Below are 21,310 nucleotides of genomic sequence, written 5' to 3'. Positions count from 1 at the left end.
CCATTAGATTCATTAATCATTGAGCTTGCGAACTGCATTCAGGTATTGGGACATAAAGCTTTGACCCAGACTCTCATAGCTCCATCCAGTGTTTGGACACTACGACGTTAGGCTGAGCTGGTCTCCTGTCTTCTAGAGCGACCGAGTTGACAGAAGTAAGGGGAAAGGAATATAGTTGTGCCCCGAGGTGTTTTGTGGCACTCGTGAAGCGAAACTTGTTTGGTGTGTACAAGACCATTCTAAATCGCGATTCTTTTCTGAATTGAAAAATTCTTTTCTGAATTGAAAGGCCAATAAATTGCCCATAATGTTTCTCTACTTTATCCAAAAAATGTGAATAGATTCACTTCCTGTTTTCAAGTGGCTTTTGAAGTGAGAGAATCATCCATCTTCGGAGCACGAAGTCATTTACTCTAAAGATATGACTTCTCATTGTAGGTCATTGGAAAAATAGAACGCGAATTGTTTGTTCACTGATCTGGCTGCGTCTAAAGGGGAAAGTTTCTTGTTTTATTGAAGTGTTTGAAGCCAGTTTCGTGTATGTGAGGTTCACTTAGAGTTTCGTTGTCACAACTTGATACAAAATCAAAATAACAATAACTAAATCAATTATTGGACTTCGAGATCTAATTCTTTAGTCATGCGACCACAGAAAGATTTTCATTACCACCTTTCATTCTGCATTAATAAGCTCGTTTATAAACTGGTCGTCGCTCAAGCTCATTGCTGCAGAGAAGCTAATATCCGTGGACAAAAAATGGCAGAGGCTTGAATATATAGGACCAGGGATGTTTAAAATCATGACTATTCGGCACCGTTCAAATTCATGATAATAATGTTTTTGGTTCTTTGTCTTAGTAACTGCAAAACTTCTTTGTGATCAAGGTATATTAAATTAATCTTCTTTGAGATCATCGACATCGTATGCTTCAATATTCTTGTCTGAGACGGATAGGCAATAGGAGTAAGAGATAGAGAGGGTGCTGTTTTGTTTTTGCTTTGGTTTTGGTGTGAGACTTTTTGCTCAACCGTCACTCGTCACACACTTATCCTTCCGAAATACAAAGTCCCGAGTTGCGAAGTTTTTTCAATCTTAACGAAATTGGTCGACACAATGTCTGATATTCGCGAATTTACTTTCTTTGTTTCTCGACACTAGTGGAATGGGGCGGAAAACTGGTTTTATGTATCTTGATTGCCATGGCTATTTTCTGTTAGCAAATCAAAAACGGTCGCTGGTTTTTAGTAGTTTGTGCAAGTGTCATCATGAGTATTCATTGTGGTTTCTGACGTTCGAATTGTAATTCTGTGTTTTGTTGAAAGTGAGGCGATAATTGATTGAGTTATTTTTCGAGGCCCGACCTCTATACGAAGCGTTCGAGTATAGACGTTAATCCCTTTAACGCATTAAATTCGAACTTTGATGGATAATTGTACGTCGTCGTGTGACGAAAACGTCGGAGCGCTTTCGTCACATGTACGCACTTCCGGTCTATTATCCATGTAAAATATCGCCATAGAATAGAATAGAAGAGAAGTGTCGGCGTTGAAGAAATAGGCCCATGGCCTGTTGCCGATTCATGAACTTTTCGTGACTTGATTCACAAGGGATCCGGCCTTTGGAACCCGATCTTTTATATAGAGAGATTTAAAAAGTTTTAATTTGAGGTAGAGGCATTAAAAATAACTGGTTTATTATTAAAATAGGCGATAATAATAAGTAAGAAGTGCTAAAGGGAAAAAATATAACTCAGTACTCACTGCTGTGCATGACAGCATGAGAGCGCATTTTCTCGTCGACAAAAACGTGAAGTTACGGACGGATAGACAGACGGACACACAGACGGACGGACATGGTGAGCACAATAGTGCATTTTTTCCATAAATGAGAAAATGCGCTAAAAATTTCCAAATTCAACTCCAATCAGGAGTACAAGCCTCCCACGGCCCTGGACATTCCAGCAGATCTTCGCGTGACGCTCCTGTCGAATGCGCCTAATCCCTTCGGCGTGCTCAGCTCGAAAGGTTATTCTTCTTTACTGAAAAATCTACTAAAAATATTTATTCCATTGGTTTTCTTTATTGTTTCTAGCAGTATACCGATTTAATTTTTAGAAACAATCAAAACAGATTTATTCTGAGAAAGTTGATATATACCAATATTTGTAAAACAAAAACAATATAGATTATAAGTTATCCACTTGTCCTCCATGGTAGCGACTGGAGAGCCGCCGCTGTGCTTGGCGTTCGGGATCGTCGGCGCTCTCCGACAAGCCATAGCGGCCGCCAGGGCCGATGCCGGCGTCATGGGATGGTTTCATATTCGTAAGACAATATTATTTTTGTCGCAAAATTATTTATCACTATAGTTTCTTCCTATTACTTGATTCTGTAACAATATTTTCCAATTGAAAAATTGTATAAATGATGTAAATAAAAATGTCAGTGAATAACAATTTGAACCCGGCGTAGCTCGCGCAGTTTGAAAATTTGTATGGTGATGAGACTAAAAATCTTTGCCAGATCGAGGAAAATCTCGTAATGTCCACGTCCCCGTGATGGTAGTGCTAATGAGTCTAGTATTCTTATATATGCTAAGCGGTTTTATTATTCTTGTTCACAAAGGTTGCTTACTGCAATTGTTCACATTAGCTGTATCTATTTTACAGACACTTTCGTTCCGCAATTACAAAGACATTCTGATTAATGGTTGTAGTGACCTCATGTACATTTCAATTAGGCAGGTTTCGTCTATCCCATTTGATATGGAATAATTTAAAATTATATTGGTTAAACTATTCATTGATTTAAATTCCTGCAAAAAATCGTTTATTGTTATTGTACCATATTTGATAAATTGTGCATTGTTCTATTAGATCCAAGTAACGCCAAAGAAAGTAGGTACAATGCAAAGAGACGGTATTATAAGTGAAATGTACAAGGCCGACGTACGAGAACAATAGGAAACAGTGATTAACATATGAAGGAAAACTTGTTATCCCATATTCACCAAGCTAACATTTGTTTTTATTAACGGTATGGACTTTATTAATTAAGTTACAAAACATCTGCTCCTCAGCGTCGCCTCTGACAGTCGAGCGCATTCAGCAGCTGTGCCTGGTTGACCGCTCGCAGTTTGTGCTCCGCGAAAACCGTGGTGAGTTACTTGCATGCTCTGGTTATACGAGCAAACCTAAAGTTACGGTTTCAAGAAGTTTAGAGTTTAATTACTACTTATAAATATGTAAAGTATGTTCTGGGATTTACCATTTTCCCTGTATTGGTTTAAATAAGTTGGTATTTTCCTTGACGCAGGACTCGCACGCGAGTTTGTCATAGTTGCACCCCGTCCTCACTATTCACATTTAAAAGTATATATGTAGTTACCGATTTTTTCATCTAATTATGAATATCAGTGGACAGTTAGCATGTATATAAATAGCTTTTACCTCGATTTTAGTTTTATTGTCGGCTATTACCCACGTCGGTTATTTTGTATGTTACTTGAAGATCAGTAAGCACTTTCTAATGAATAATTTAAGGAAGAGAAAATCATCCAATTTTACTAGGCATGCGGAGAAAACAAATTAATTATCGTAACAAGAGAATATTCCAGTTGCAGAAGAGAAACGCCGAGTCTTGCGCAGTGTTGGCGTATCAGGACGTACTTGGTGATATCGGACCTAATAATAAATTCCTGTCCATCAGATTTCCTATCGTCTACACATGAGCAGCAAACTCAGCAAGAAGCCTGCACAGAAGATTCGCAGAAAAGGCCAGCAGCAGAAATGGAAACCGAAGAATCAACCCAATGCGTCATTAACTGAAAAAAGCTGTTCTTTCGGTGTACCTTAAATAATTTTTTTTCAGTGTTATATGTTTCGAAGTAATATTTTTAGAAGAATTTTCATGAAAATTTAAAGAGCAATGAAAATACTCAGGAAAATGAAGTATAATTTCATTGGAAAATTTTCGGAAACCTGCTTCATCCTCACTTAGGAACTTCCCAAAATAAGGGCATTATGAACAGAACAACGACTAAATTTATACCGAAGAGACTAAAACCAAAATAGCCGCCTGAACTGGCTTTTTCCAGTTTTTATAATAATTAATGGCAATTCCTAATTCATTTAATTAGTTTATGTTACTTAATGGAATTTGTTAATTAATTTTATTACCAAATCATCATTTTTTTCGTGTACGTGCGTTCCGTTGAGCGTATTGAATGCAACTTACACTTAGCTTCTTGCCCTATTGCCAATCTGTTCGCTGCGACGGCAACTGGGTCGCACCAAATCATTTACAAGTTCTTACCCTTTCTATAATATTCTATTAATTATTTAGCATTGATGTTAATTATGTCACAGGTAAAAAAATGTTTAGAGTATCTCCGTAATGCTGTGCTACTAATTAAATCGAGCCATTTCACCGATGATGTTGATGAGCTTGTTAAAATTTAATGGCTTTAATGAACGCAACTCCGTTCCATGGCTTCTTATTTTACAACCATCGGGATATAAGTCTATTATTAAACTGCTTCTGTCGTAGAAATGAATCGTCGATTAATGACCCTGCATTTGTTTTTGACTCTATAAGAATGGAATCGTTTGCAGCGATTCCCAAACATTTGCAGGCTGACGCCCCTTGGCTCCCCAGTAAATTCCTAGCGCCCCCCAACAGACATACGGAAACAACACCTCGTTCTTGATATTTGGTATGCTACAATTTGTACCTTACTCCCAAATCTTTCCACCGCCCCCAGGGAGAACTTTGGGAGCATTGGTTTAAAAGTATACTGGTTGCTTCATGGGGCACCATATCGAGGGGTTGCAACTAAACTCAAACAGTTTGAATTTAATCAAAGTTGAGTTAAAATCTTGAAACCGCTGTTTGATGCAGATTTCTGATTTGATAAGCAATTTTCCAATTTTGGGTTCCACCTCTGGTTCCTTGGGTTGGAGTAGTCCTGAATCATTGCATATTTTAACAGAAGCCTTGTCTTAAACAACGCTTACAGTTCCTATATACGCTTGAAAATGTTAATTGATGAACGTTCGTTATCACGTTCATCCGGCAATTCTGTCCTTTTCCATTAATGTTCTTGTTTTACTGAAAAATTTGTTCAAGTTATTATTGAGCTGTCTCTGAAATATTTTTGATGAAAATAAGCTTAATTTACATTGTTTTGAATTCTTTTTTTTTTTGTCAAAAAAGTATAGTCGGAAAATTCACACAAACTGATTAATTAATTTCGAACATTCAGTCTTGGTATCTCGTATTTCCACATTCACAATCACTTGATTCATGCTCGGCAAAAAGTGAGATCAAATATATGCAAATATAATAGCATTTCGCCATGCAATAGATTTTATAAATAATTTAATAAAAACTTTGAAATGAATGCCTTAAAGGATGAATAGCAATTACTTTACAATGAAGAAGTTATGATATATAATAGTATAATTTTTAGTTCGACCGAAGGTCGTCATTTTTTTTAAATTTCCTACAAATTCATTTTTAAAGGCCGGTTCGTGTTCATGGATCGGGAAATCGTTAAAATTTTGATCTAAATGTAAGATTCATCATTGTTTGAAATGAGTGAAGCTCAGACCTTAATAGATGGTGTTTTTATGTGATAATGATGAACAAATATATACTTCCTGACCCGCTTAGATAATCTTTGTATGACATGCACCTCCTTCGTTTAAAATGAACATATCAAACAAACTTAGTGTAGACTTGTCCTCTGTCACAAAACGCATATTGTTCAGTTAGTAGCGATGCACATTGGGCCCTCAACTATCTTTAAGGTCGTAACATGTTTTCATGTTTGCAAGCGAATTTTTAACATGAAACATATTAAACAATACCGTTTACCAAGTATACACATGTAAGCTTCATTCCAATGATGAAATCAAATTTACACACGTCTTCAGTCACGCTTAAAATGGCTGATAGAATGGTATCGCCGATTTCAGTCATACAACAAAAACTCGTAATATATGACGACAACGAATTAACATAAATAAATTTTATCTTAAGTCAATACCATGATCATATATGTCATTAATACTAGATTTAGGGAAAGTCATGGAAACACTTTGCTCTCAAAGGAAAATCACTTTCAAGTAAATGTAACATTCTTTCGTGATTCGGGTATTGAAGCATTTCTAAAGCCAGCCTCTCATTCATGGAAATTTCAATCTGATGAACGGAATGCCCAGATTTACCTTGTCAGATTCATCGTCAATCCATTCACTTTAAGAATCGCAGTTGGCAAGTGAAAGAACCAAGGGGAAATTTCCTATACGTGATGATGCCCTTCTCCCGACGCTCATTCCAAGACCTTGGATGAAACTTACTTCGGTCCTAATGTACCCAATGGCGTTGACAACATTACTATTCCCCAACCCCAACTGTATTACTATTCACCAACCACGTTGAAACTGCAAAAACATGGTTATGGTTTGCCTGCTGTCTATATGCCAAAGAAAAGGCACACGCGAAAAATTCCTTTTTCCTCGTTTGAGAACATTCCACTAAATCATTTATACAAACATAACATAACGCACTATATGTGCTTCGACCACGAATATAGTTATGAACCACACTCGTTACCCATGTGTATAATTTTCATTATATATTCTCTTAAATTATTTCGAGTCTAGTTAATGCTTCGTCATGACGGAATCGCCACAATGAGAACCTGTCACAATAATCTACTTGTACCTGTTACGAGGCCGTTTTCAGGCTTTGTTTTTCACCTACAATTCCACGCCTCTTCATCAAACACGCTCTGACAATTTAGTTTTAATTATTTTTAAATTTAAATTAAATTTATTTCACTGAACGCCACTCATTGTCTATACATTTGTTCAATGATAAGCATATTATATAAACGAAGGAGTTGAATAAACAAAAATAGTATGTAATAATTCACGTGTGAATGCATTGTTAAAAAGGAAGGAGGAATCCGCACCGTCATAAATGTACGTAGATTATTAATGTTTAATAATCGCGCAAATGCTCAAAACAGAACAAAATGCGGTAATTTGACAGCCGCTTGCTCCTTTTAATTGTTCACCAAAATGCGCTCAGGAACACCTTCCATGTTCACCTTGACTTGCCTGAAACAAAAGCATGATCAATGAACGCAATTTTTCAGAACAATTTTGATTCACTGGCTTGTATCGATTAGAAGCTACAGTATTCAGCTTTGGAATAAATTTTGAATGATAGGACTTACGCGTATGCTGGATTAGTATAAATGATATGCGTTTAAAAATTATTTTTTAATGACAACACTGCTAAATAATCCAGTACGTGTCTCCGTTGTTATACATGTACAATGAATTTCTAATTTTATTGTTAAATATTAAAAAACATTAATTTATACATTTTCTAACAAATAGAAAGCATTTAAATTTTCAAAATTATTTATTCTGTCAATTGATTCATGCATTGTCTCCGACTTTACGCAAGTGTTCAAAATTTCACATCGATTTAACACATAGAAATGTGTTAAATATCGATTAATAAATTTGTAGCTATAAAATTACTTGTTCAAATTTTTTTAACATTGAAAACATTTAATTTTAATTCTTTCTTAACTCTGTCAATTGATTCATTCATTGTCTCAGACTTTGCGCAAGTGTGCAAAATTTCAGATCGATTGGAGAGAAAAAAAAAGAGAAAGAAAAGTGTTAAATAAAAGTGTTGTAAAATAGCGAAAAAATTTAGATTCAATTTTATCGTTACTGACGGCAATGAACACAATTTTTACACTGACGGCACGAACCAAATTTTTCAGAAACACCGAAAAAAATTTCACCGAATGAATGAAAGTACGGCATTCAGAATTGTTTACGCAGCTCAGACTATACGCGGTATACGTCGGCATGGCAAAATTTTTCCTGGAAGTGGGTGCGATCGGAGTGATCATTTTACTGTATTTCGATAGCTGAATTGGGAAGTAATATAAGTCATTCGAGGTTTCTCTATCTAACTAGCATTTAATCTCTATCATTATCGATTCTACAAACATTATCATTTAATTATAATTCCTACAAACTAATTAATTGAATTATCATTTCTACAAACTAATTAATGTGTCTTAAAAATTTTGACATTTCAGAGATCATTTTACTATTATTATTATTATTGTTTCTGTTGATGCTCATATTAGCGTTGTGTTTTATTAACTAGTATAAGATGTGATTTACTCTTATTTCAGGTAACTGGAAATAAATTCGAAAAAAGCTTGGATTGCTAAATCTTCCTACTATACTAAAAAGTTTATTTGGCGTATTTAGGTATATAAAAAATATTTAGGCAAAAAACATTGCATTTCTTTCAAGTTATAATTGTATTGATGACTTTTTTTTATTGACGTGACATGTTAATGAATTTACTTCTGGTCCACTTCACATAGCGACCATGAAATATCTACTGGCGTCTGACTATAGACGCCTACGCATCACGGCTATGATATAGCCTGCCGTTCAAGGGCGTGTAAACGAGCGAAAAAAATGGACGCTATGAGGGCTTTAGGACGGGGATATTTTGACTGATTTTTTGCCGGATGATTTTACTAATTTTTATCGGAGTTCCTAGGCACGTCCAGGTTTCATATCATGTGTATTAATGATACTGATCTTTGTATTGCCATCGCATAGCAATTACTTCGCTGAAAGCTCATTGAAATTGCTGGCCACAACTTAATTTAATAAATGAAATTTAAACTGTGTTCTTTATGCTGCAGGTGCTGAATAAGTGATCATTAAGGATACATAAAATCCTCAAGGCAATAGGAAAATATTTTAATTTATTAGTGCATTAAATTGGTTAAAAGAAATTCATAATATGAAAGGTTGTAAACTTCTTAAAAAAATATAAACTGCATTGGTCTTACTGACACGTCCTTAAGCCGCCGACTGTATTAATGATACTGATCTTTGTATTGCCATCGCATAGCAATTACTTCGCTGAAAGCTCATTGAAATTGCTGGCCACAACTTAATTTAATAAATGAAATTTAAACTGTGTTCTTTATGCTGCAGGTGCTGAATAAGTGATCATTAAGGATCCGTAAAATCCTCAAGGCAATAGGAAAATATTTTAATTTATTAGTGCATTAAATTGGTTAAAAGAAATTCATAATATGAAAGGTTGTAAACTTCTTAAAAAAATATAAACTGCATTGGTCTTACTGACACGTCCTTAAGCCGCCGACACACATGCCGTCTACAATCTGGAGGACCTAAGAAAAAAATGCAGGAGGCTCACAATGAGACCATCACCCGAGCGACATTGGAGGCCTGCACCAGCATAGTTATGCGGTGCCTGACGCTTCGAGCTGCGAGTCTCCAGTAATTTATAGCTTATATTTCAACCTGCATCCACAATACCCTTCATTTGTATTATTGTCATTTCTATAATTTAAATTTCAGGTATTGCAAGCCCTCCAACTGCTTGATGATGAATGTTGTATATTCGAAACGTCGCATTCAATTAAAATGCCATTTGGCAACCTGCTTTTTGATCTCATGGCACCAGCAAGAAATTTTGTTTGAATAATTTAAAAAAAAACAAATAAGAAGATTGTTAATAAAGAGCATGCTCCGGTCTTCAATCAAATTTGCATGAATCGTTCAAGTGCATCCATGAAATGTGAGCTGTTCAAACATATATTGGCCTTCTCTTCCTTGTCTGTGTAATTTCTATACTTCTAATGTTTCATGAGCAGATTTTGTGCACATTTGTATGAAATTTGCAAAGCCCTCCAACTGCTTGATGATGAATGTTGTATATTCGAAACGTCGCATTCAATTAAAATGCCATTTGGCAACCTGCTTTTTGATCTCACGGCACCAGTAAGAAACTTTGTTTGAATCATTAAAAAAAAAACAAATAAGAAGATTGTTAATAAAGAGCATGCTCCGGTCTTCAATCAAACTTGCATGAATTATTCAAGTGCACCTATGAAATGTGAGCTGTTACAACATATATATATTGGCCTTCTCTTCCTTGTCTGTGTAATTTCTGTACTTCTAATGTTTCATAGGCAAAGTGCACATCTGTATGAAAAAGCGTTTTTATTAGAGTTAAAATGGACACAATAGTTACGCACATCACAAATCACAAGAGTAAGCGAGTAATTTAGAATGCCGTTATGTACTGTATTACTGCCACTTTGATCGGTGTTATAGGCCATTAAATCCTACGGCAATAGAGACCGCTGAGCCCGCCAAGTGTGATCACTGCCTCTCGACATTGTTACTTTTTGGCCCTGCGAGGACCACAGCTGCTGGCATTGTATCCCGAAAAAATTATTAATGCTTGAAAGCGAGATTTCATTAAATTGGAGTGTCCTCGGTCAAAGATGTCAGCTAGCTAATTCTGATTGGGGTTGAAAAGTATGTTAAAATGTAAAATAAGTGTTCGAAACGGTTCATGATGGAATAATCGATACCTGGGCATTGTGGAAGACCTACTGACTAACGACTTCGGCCTGTAAATTCGGATGAATTCACGGCTAATGATTTTGCATAGACCAATTTAATGTGTGTTTTATTATCAATGCATCAAACCTGGGACCGTTCGTTTTCTCGTGACTGATAACAGCAAGATTTGCCAAGATTTATGACTCCATGCACCCAACGGATAGCCGGCCTACGTGTCTTGTAAGAGCTCTTGTGAAAGCGATACTGAGAAATTGAAATAATGTGAAGAAATTGGAAGAGTGCTCCACATCACATTTCGTGATGTGAAGCGATGATGAGAAATTGAAAAATGTGCACTGCGATACTTTTTCCTGCATAGAGAGGATATTCGTGTCTTTCCACACTGTTTCTTGACTGGTTATGTTCGTCAGAGCCTCGATCGAGATTGGTCCACATGCATGAATGTGCTGCTGTCTTGAAACGTTTTTCTCGGATATTTGAAACGACTGGATATCCGTTAAAAATATTTTTTGGAGAAATTTGACATGAAAACAAAAGTCTGAGAGAGTGGAACTAACCCATGTTTCTTTGAAGTCTTCAGCTGTAAATGTCTTCAGCTGAAAGTGACGAAGTGGATTACCCCTGTAAGCAGAAGTGATACAAATTTTTTTGTTCTTAGTAGCAGTGAGAAGCTCGCGCCAAATAATCGAAATCCATTCGTTTCTAACTCAATGAATCAATGCATCGTTTACTAGCTCAAACCAACCATGAATATAATAAATGGGTTCTTCCTAAACGCAAAAATTACAATTATATCCATGAATTGCAAAATTATCGTTCGTTATGAAAAATCATTATGTACCTTCACGGAAAGTCATCGAGTCCTAATGAAGCAACATTTCGATTTCGGAGTCACAACTTAGCAGTCGCTAAAACAAAGAAAGAAGATGATCAAAGCATATTCAGTGATTTATGATTACCTCTATTCAACTATTCAAGAAAATAACGTAATAATTTAGCTCCTCCATAAATATCATGCAAAAAAGTTACCCCGGCCTAAAAATTGCTATAGAAGTAAATTTGAGTTTTTTTTTGCGACCAAAGCGGTCGCGCTCAATTGACAAATAGATTAATTCGAATCATAAAACTAAACTATTGGGTTTAAACTAGTTAAATTTGGTTACTTGATCAAGAATGAATGAATTTCATGATCAAGAATGAAGCATGCTATTTCAGCGGTCACTTATTGTTTTTCTGCGCAACATTTTCCTCAATTTTCACACAAGGCTTCATACATCGAGATCTAGATCACAAAATGCTCGTATAAGAAAACAATACACGATGCGTATGAGGATCAGCACGTGGTTCGGTGTAAGAAAATATAACGCCGCACCATAAATATAAATTCCCTTGAGCCTCTATAAGAAACTCTTCACAAGGATTTTAGGTGCATTTTCAGCAAATAAATCCGGTTTTTGGCTCGCGCGACGTTTGTGCGTTATGCACCTGCTTTTCTGTACAAAATGTTCGACATATTTGAGTGTCAGTTCTTTTCAATTGCACACGGTTAAAAATATCTTTTTATAATATCTCTCAATAATAAACTGTCTCTAACGATGGGCAATAGGTTGATTACCAAGACGAATTCAATAAAGCAAACATTTCTAATGATATTCCGTATGAAAACACTGTGCCATTGTAAATTTAATACTCAAATTTGCCAAAACAAATTGAGATTCGTCAGAGTGATGGCGGTGAAAATAAAAATTCCATAATTAGTGGTCCGGAGGTCGAGCGATCATTATTATTCATTCGCTTGAGACGCCAATAGATTCATTAATCATTGAGCTTGCGAACTGCATTCAGATATTGGGACATAAAGCTTTGACCCAGACTTTCATAGCTCCATCCAGTGTTTGGACACTACGAAGTCAGGCTGAGTCTTCTAGAGCGACTGAGTTGACAAAGTAAGGGAAAAGAAATATAGTTGTGCCCGAGGTGTTTTGTAGCACACGTGAAGCGAAACTTTATATGGTGTGTGCAAACGTTTCCATTCGAAATCGCGATTTTTTTCTTAATTTTAAAAATCATGGCCAAAAATTGCTCATAATATTTTTCTACTTCATCCAAAGTGTGACAGATTCTTTTCCTGTTTTCAAGTCGCTTTTACAGTGAGAGAATCATTCATCTTCGGAGCACGAAGTCATTTCCTCTGAAGATATGACTTCTCATTATAGGTCATTGACAAAACAGAACGCAGTTTGTTTGATCACTGATGTGGCTCCGTCTAAAGGGAAAAGTTTCTTGTTTTATAGCGTACGAAGCCAGTTTCATGTATGTGAGTTTAACCTAAAAATTTGTTGTCACAACTTGATACAAAAATCAAAATCTTTCTTTGGTCGCCGGACCACAGAAAGATTTTAACTTTCCACCTCTCATTCTGCATTAATAAGCTCGTTTATAAACTCGTCGTCGCTCAAGCTCATTGCTGCACAGAAGCTAATATCCGGGCGTAGACAAAGAATTGGCAAAGACTCTAGGACCAGGAATGTAAAAATCATGACTATTCAACTTCAAGATAATTTTGTTTAAGGTTGTTTGTCTTAGTAACTGCAAAACTTTCCGTGATCAAGGTTTATAAAGTTTATCTTCTTTGAGATCATCGACATCGGTTACCATATGCTTTGATTTTCTCATCTGAGACGAATAGGCAATTGTAGTATGAGATAGCGAGGTTGATGTTCTGTTTTGCTTAGGTTTTTGGTGAGGGTTTTTGCCCAACCGTCACCCGCGACACGTTTTTCGGGGTTGACTTATACATGATACACTTATCCTTCTGAATTACGTAAACCCGAGTTACGAAGTTCATTCAATCCTAACGAAAGTCCGAAATTCGCGAATTTAGTTGTTTTGTTTCTCGACATTAATCGAAAAGTGCTAATTTATTTTGATTGCCATGGCTGTTTTCTGCTAGCATAGCAAAAAGCGGTCGATGGTTATTAGTATAGTGTGTGCATTGCAATCATGAGTATTCATTCTGGTTTCTGTCGTTCGAATTGTAATTCTGTGCTTTGTTGAAATAGGATTGATAATCGTAATTCTGTCCTTTGTTGAAATATGGTTGATAATTGATTGCGTTATTTTAGGAGGCCCGGCTCCTGCACTCAAATAAATCCTCTTGTACCAAGGACGCGCCACAGTGTCTCTCCCTGCTTGCCCCAAAATGAGTTGGCACAGACGCGTAATACGATACTTAACTAGCCGGAGCGCGTAATTTAGGCTACTGTGGGCGCGTAAATACAGTAATGAGCGCGTAAATGAAGGAGAATCATTCTTCGTTCTTTGAGGGAGAATCACGGCACTGACGACGGATCATAAGGCAGCTTGTGACAAACAATTTTATTGAGAAATATCTTAGGAACTATTTCCACAGACAGACGAATGATGCCACAAATGTCTCACATGGTAGATAGTTTGGGTACGGCATAAAATGCTTAAATTTTAAGTATTTGAGATAACCTAAAATTATTTTAAAAGTATTCAACAATACGAGTGTAACAATTTATATGCAAGATATAACCAATTGAGGCTTCAAGCGCAATCTTAGGCTTTTAAACGCACTTTATACGCACGCATGCAAAGGAAATTAAAGTAAGCACTTTAACCTATAAAGATCTATATTGGTTAGAAATTTATATATTTATCTCAAACTTTCTCTCAATTTTTATTCGAGAATCATTGATTATAGTATTGGATGACCTTCGTATTGTTCTTAAAAACATTACACAGAAATATGATTCGTCACAACTTGAATTGATCAGCAAAAGGAGGGCGCAACGTGGGTATCTCAATTTCACCTCTTATGACCGAAGCTTTTTTTTCAAGCTATCGTTTGAGCTTTTCGAAAGCGCTTGCATTGATTGATCCAAAACACATGGTGATTAATTTAATCTTAATTGTTGATTGAACTCTTTTACAACACCTCTCTTTAAATTCACTTATTGTTATTTGTTTGTCTGCCACAAATCTAATAATCGATATTTAACACACTTCTACATCTCCAATCGATCTGAAATATTGCACACTTGCGTAAAGCCGGAGACAACGCATGAATCAATTGACAGAATAAATCGCTTTGAAAATTTAATTTTTCAACATTAAAAAAATAATAATTATTTGTTTTTAACATATGAAAATAAAATTAGAAATTCAATTTCCATGTGTAATATCGTAGACACCGGATTCTTTAGGAGTGTTGACTTTAAAAAGTAATTTTAAACGCTTATTATTGTATAATCAATTTTATAGCTTGAACTGAATAGTGTTCTACAGGTTCTGAAGCTGAGAACACGTTCTCCCGCGCTCCCGATGGCGACAACGATAACATAGACTGCATGAGCTGCACGACTTCCATGTCTCTCATCACCGACGTCGGCGCCTCACACTGCAACGGCCCCAACAATTCAGGCCTCACAATACTGCCTATCATCTGCATCAACGATAATTCAGAGATGTCTGGAGAGACCACCAAAATCCCAGTGGTTCATCAAACCTCAGGGGCCTACGATAACCTTGCTGTAGATCTTGCCGAGGCTAATGTTATAAAATCGCCTAAGCTTGGTTCAACTTTCCTAAGTCCGACCGAAAGCTCAAAATTTTTAAGAGACACTGACACCTCATCAGCCTCTGATGCAGCTAAAAGGCGCGCTTCAATGCCTTTCATTGCGGTGTCAGGTTCTTCACTCAGCAAGACTTTGTTGCCAGATCCTTCGTACTCTTCCAATATACGGCGAAGATCTCTTCTTCCTGGTAAGATTATGACTATTCAATTCTTAAACTTCATCTCTATCTGGGTCCAATCATTTTTAGTGGGCCTTACTATAATAAAAGCTATTATAACATACAAATTGATTACAATACATTACCTATATCGGATCAGGAGTCCTGGGGTAATTCCAACTCATGCTAGACTTTCCTCACTAACTTAATCTGATTTTGTATGTAAGCACCAAGTTGAATTTGAATATCTTTACCATTCCATGTACTGTATTTCGAATGGTCCGAGTTCCCTCTGGCTTTGCAGTCTGCCCGCCAATGATTTTACTCAGAACACTTTGAGGCCACCGTCGAAATCAATACCAATAAATGTAGCATTCGCGACGTTGTCGGAGCCTTAGCATTTACACGAAAAGCCCATAACAAAATATGAGGATAATGGAGGCGGTCTTCTATCTTTTTCGCCAACGGCTTTCATATGGTGCCATCTGATATAAATTGAAAACATTTCATCAATTCAATCTGCTCGCCATCATACATTGCTGCTAGCAAATTTAAGACTAAAATTATTCTGTTTTCTTTTCTGGAAATTCATGATTCTAGATAGAATAATTTTTTTTATGAGCCAATCAATAGTTGATTCACTCGGATTAAGCAGAAGAATTTCGATAATTTGATCGAGCACAGATTAAAGACGACATGAAAAGCTTTACAAATATGAATAAATTATAAAGCTATACATATACGGCATTAACACCGGAGCAGGTTTCTTTACAGGAGGAACCATCAAAGAAGAGCAGCCTTATGACCTGTTGAGCGATAAGAAGGTTTCGAGCGATGAGTCAGCAGACGGGGATCACGACAACGCACGAGGCGGTCAGTGCGAGAGACTTGACTTTAATTACAGCCACCACACACATAAGACTGGACTTCGATTACAGCCACCACACACATAAGACTGGACTTCGATTACAGCCATCACACACATAAGACTGGACTTCGATTACAGCCATCACACACCTAAGACTGGACTGCGATTACAGCCACCACACACTTAAGACTGGGCTTCGATTACAGCCACCACACACATAAGACTGGGCTTCGATTACAGCCATCACACACCTAAGACTGGACTTCGATTACAGCCACCACACACTTAAGACTGGACTTCGCCTACAGCCACCACACACATAAGACTGGGCTTCGATTACATGCAGCCACCACACACATATGACTGGACTTCGATTACAGCCACCACACACATAAGACTGGACTTCGATTACAGCCACCACACACATAAGACTGGACTTCGCCTACAGCCACCACACACATAAGACTGGACTTCGCCTACAGCTATCACACACATAAGACTGGACTTCGATTACAGCCATCACACACATAAGACTGGACTTCGATTACAGCCACCACACACTTAAGACTGGACTTCGATTACAGCCACCACACACTTAAGACTGGACTTCGATTACAGCCACCACACACATAAGACTGGACTTCGCCTACAGCTATCACACACATATGACTGGACTTCGACTACAGCCACCAAACACATGTATGACTGGACTTCGCCTACAGCCACCATACACTTAAGACTGGACTTCGACTACAGCCATCACACACATATGACTGGACTTCGCCTACAGCCACCACACACATAAGACTGGACTTCGATTACAGCCACCAAACACATATGACTGGACTTCGCTTACAGCCACCAAACACATAAGACTGGACTTTGCCTACAGCCACCACACACATAAGACTGGATTTCGACTACAGCCACCGCTCACATAAGACTGGACTTCGAATGCAGCCACCACACATGACTTGAAATCAACTACAGTCACCACATATGACTTTACGTCGACTTCTACCACCACATATGGACAGCGACTACAGTCATCACAAAGACTTGACTTTAATTACGACCACCACAGGAGACTTGACTTGGACTACAGTCTTCACATAAGACTTTTCTCCGACTATAGTCATCACATTAGACTTGACTTCAATTAAAGTCACCACACAAGACTCCTACTTACTATGATTAATTTTTCTGATAGTCAAGTTCTTCGGCATGTTAATGAGTTCAACAGAGTCTCTTTAGTGAAAATTGTCGATAATTAATTTTTCTCTACTATGCTAGAAATTTCATTGATAAACTCTTAGGAACTGAAAATCGTTAGTTATAACTTCAAAAAAATAATTAAGGCACAAATTTTCTTAAAGTTCTTCTAAACTAATACCCTAAACAAACTCAAGCCTAACGTTTCGTGACGGACGGGACTTATCGGTCCCAAAACACTAGGTACGAATAGCATTGAGGACGGTAAATGTATCCGTGACGGAAGGGTTAAGAGAGTAACTGGTGCTCTTATCTAGTGCAGATCTAGGCAGCATGAACACAGTGGTTCGTGGACTGTCTTATCTGGGATCGCGTCTACTGAATTGCGACTGGTGCTCACCCGCCACGCTGGATGACACATCGCCTACAACCCCAAATACAAGCGATAACCTCGAATGCGTCTTCACGTGCTCTCCCTACGGCAAGGTGGGTGCAAAATAAGTGGCTGGACCACTAATTGAGGAGTAATATGTGCATAATAGTTCCCACTGACAGTGAGAACTGTGATATAATATAATAAACAATGCCAAAACTTTTCAGCTGGTATGAAGTTCATTCTACTGGATTTTTTTGTGAACCAGAATGTTTTCATCAGTACCGAAATAACGGCTGTTAGGAATATTTTCCAATGCAGGAAAGAGAAAAAGGGCTGAGATCTGGTGAATGCGTGAACCGAAAATTCGATGGTGACGAGGGATATAATAAGATTGGTAAAAAATAAATCTGTTACAAAAAGTTATTAATATTACCAACTGAAGTTACAAAGTTAATGTATGAATTTTAAATACATCTTGCAATTTGGGACAATATTGTCGCACGGGCAAGTGATCTGGGAACAACAGTACGGCAATGCTAGATCTAAAAACAGTACAGTAATACCGTACCATGAAAAGCGTGCAATACGAGATCTAGAGAGCGCACAGCAATTCTGGAACTGGAAAAGGCACCGCAATATTAGATAAACCCAACCCAACTTAACCCAACCTAACTCAACCCAACCTGACCCAACCCCAACTAATCCAACCTAACCTAACTCAACGCAACCTAACCCAACCAACCCAACCCAACATAACCAAACCCGGCCCAAAAACCGGGAAAACTCATAAACCTAAAATCCCAAAAATCCCAACCCAAACCGACCCGACCCGACCTGCCTGACCTAACCTGACCCTAAACCCAACCAAAACCTAAGCCCAACCTAACCTAACTTAACCTAACCTAACCAAACCTAACATAGCCTAGCCTAACCTAATTTAACCTTACCTAACCTCGTTCATCAGTAACTACTGTGTGATGACATGGGCCTGCCTCACTACCATACCGATTGATATGAACGTGTCAGGCGGGCAAGGTGTTGACGTTCGTATCCTTGCTACTGCTGGTCTGGGGGGCGCTGTACTTCATGGCTGGCGACGTCGCTGCTGCGGGTGGAAACTTGTTCTCTCTTCTCGTCGTTTACGTCGCCTCAGTGATCGGTGGCAAAGTTTCACAAGTAATCTAACATTTCACATTTTAGAGTTATGATTTGTGTGCTTCATTTTTTCGATTTTTGAAGCTTCTCGTGGTGACATAGTTACAAGGGATGGCAGAATTTTCTTGGTGTTCCTTCAATAATTTGGCTGCGCTTTATTTCGGCATCGCCTTGTTGTCAGTGTGTGCTTTCAGTTTTTGGCATTTATTGTAATTTATATACATTTTCTTGCGATTCCATGCATTGAAAAATGAAGAAAACAATCTCGTGCTTTTCTCCCCAATGTTTGTAACTCATTTTTCAAAAAAAAGTTCTCGTCGTTTACGTCGCCTCAGTGATCGGTGGCAAAGTTTCACAAGTAATCTAACATTTCACATTTTAGAGTTATGATTTGTGTGCTTCATTTTTTCGATTTTTGAAGCTTCTCGTGGTGACATAGTTACAAGGGATGGCAGAATTTTCTTGGTGTTCCCTTGATTTGGCTGCAATTTAATTCGGCTTCGCCTTGTTTTCAGCTTTGTGAAGCCGAATTATATTAATGGATTCTTTGTGAATTAATGTGCGGTTTCAGCTTTTTGTCATTACTTCAACAAGAATAATATTCTTGCATTTTATATACATTTTCTTGCGTTTCCATGCATTATAAAATGTACAAAAAAATATCGTATATTTTTTCCCGCTGTTTGTAACTCATTTTCCGAAACATTTGCTTCTCTCTTTTTTACATCATTGGCATTTCTAGTACGCTCCAATTTACACATAACTCACTTCTCAAACAATCTGCATGCATTGGTATTCAGTAAACGTTAATTTATTATATCTCAAAATTGTAACATTTCATCTTTTCTCTATAATGCTAAAGTCTAAACGATGATAATATTCCTCAACGTTACTCAGGCATGTGGGTTGCCCCCGCTCCCAGGGATGATGTTGTCTGGCGTGGCGCTGAGGAACCTTCCGGGGATTCAGATCATTGGGGAAGCCATCGACCTCAGCTGGTCTCGCGCTATCAGGTTGGTCTCATGGCTTATGTCTTGTCGTGTTATGCTCCAGCTTATGTCTATGTCACCTGCCCTTTTGTCTCATTATAGCTACCGTCTCGTGTGCAAACATACATTGAAATGGTCAATAGGCTAATTTTTAGATCTGTGGATAATTCAGGAAGAATCGTTAACATGCCTAACCAGGCCTATTCTTCAACACCAAGGCTACTAAACTATACGTTCCAAATATGTTATGCTCACTCCTCCGTTGTTAACTTAAAAATCGTATTTATCAGCCTGGCAATGATCATAACAATGAATTGTCATTTAATTTATATATAGGAAGAGAACCTTGAGTTTCGAGTTTCTATCGTAGCCGTGCGTAATGTCGTCTATTTGGTTATCGGTTAATTTTATTTCTGCACAATTAAATTTATAATGATTAAATTGGATACATAAATCCATTTAATATAATTGGACAATGATATGAATCACCAATCACGTTGTTGTACAAGAAAATCTTACACAAGTCATTTACGCTTTGTTTATTATAATTATTATGATTTATTATCAAGTAGCACAATATAAAAAAAAATTATGCTAAAGCGGAGACAGATGTATGCAGAAAAGTGAAGTTTTTGATGATTGTACGAAAAATATATCCAATTCTGTAATAAATTTACTCCTAATGTACATTGTTAGGGTTTTAATTGAAGAATTTTTTTTGAAATTTGCTACTCGCAGACTGGGTCGCGAGAAAGCCAATTTCACCATTTATGGAACTTTTTCGTTCAAACTGAAAACTAAGTTCTATTATTACACAATGTCATTTATTGCATTTCGGTGATGGTTCACCAGTATTATTCTAAGAATTTCCCTAAATCCATGATACAAGTTACTCTAATTATCTAGTGAATTCATTTATGACGTTCTATATCCGCCACTAACCAAACGGCTGTAGTCATTGTTTGTCTGCCATAGGCAGCTCTGCTATCAAGTACAGTCTTTCAAGCAAGTCAGTATTTATAAATGTTCTCTGCAGTTAACAGAGAACTTTTAAACTATTTTTATTATATCATCATCATTTATTTCTTGCAAGATATATTTATATGGTTATTCGTCCAGTCATTCTGGCCATATCCATAAAATAACCCATGTAAGAGAGGTTCACCGAAAATTCAAAGCCCTGCATTCCTCAGGGGCATAGCGGTTGTGGTAATTATTCTCCGAGGAGGACTGATTTTGGACCCAAAAGTCCTCAAGACTATGCCGTTCGTGATCTTCAGGCTCTCCAGTGTGCCGTGCATCGTCGAGACCGTCGTCGTTGCTGTCGTCTCGCATTTTCTACTCGGCTTTCCTTGGCTTTGGAGCTTCATGCTTGGGTATATTACTCACTTTTTTTATATAAGGATGAAGTCTCATGCGAACAATATATAAAATAACACTGCAATTTTAATGCTGCCCTTAATGTACAGTTTGGCCTGCTTAGTGCATA

The 21,310-nt window shown here is 37.3% G+C and overlaps 1 protein-coding gene and 1 long non-coding RNA gene across 2 annotated transcripts in view; both read left to right on the top strand.

The window, feature by feature from the left end:
- Window positions 1–21,310, top strand: part of LOC108673679 (xanthine dehydrogenase 2) — a 46,959-nt gene that overhangs the window by 25,015 nt on the left and 634 nt on the right. The window contains exons 27-28 of the mRNA XM_018161537.2: window positions 19,730–19,845; window positions 21,015–21,197. Of these exons, the coding sequence (XP_018017026.2) occupies window positions 19,730–19,845; window positions 21,015–21,197 (299 nt within the window). The remainder of the gene's footprint in view (window positions 1–19,729; window positions 19,846–21,014; window positions 21,198–21,310) is intronic.
- LOC108673700 lies at window positions 1,944–4,134 on the top strand. Its single transcript, XR_001930992.2, has 4 exons — window positions 1,944–2,025; window positions 2,218–2,325; window positions 3,080–3,157; window positions 3,709–4,134. It is a non-coding gene; the product is annotated as an uncharacterized LOC108673700 (long non-coding RNA).

This window comes from Hyalella azteca, unplaced genomic scaffold, assembly GCF_000764305.2.
Source record: "Hyalella azteca isolate HAZT.00-mixed unplaced genomic scaffold, Hazt_2.0.2 contig385, whole genome shotgun sequence".
NCBI lineage: Eukaryota > Metazoa > Arthropoda > Malacostraca > Amphipoda > Hyalellidae > Hyalella > Hyalella azteca.
Note: the sequence above shows the minus strand (reverse complement) of the source record. Positions and strands in the feature narration are given on the sequence as shown.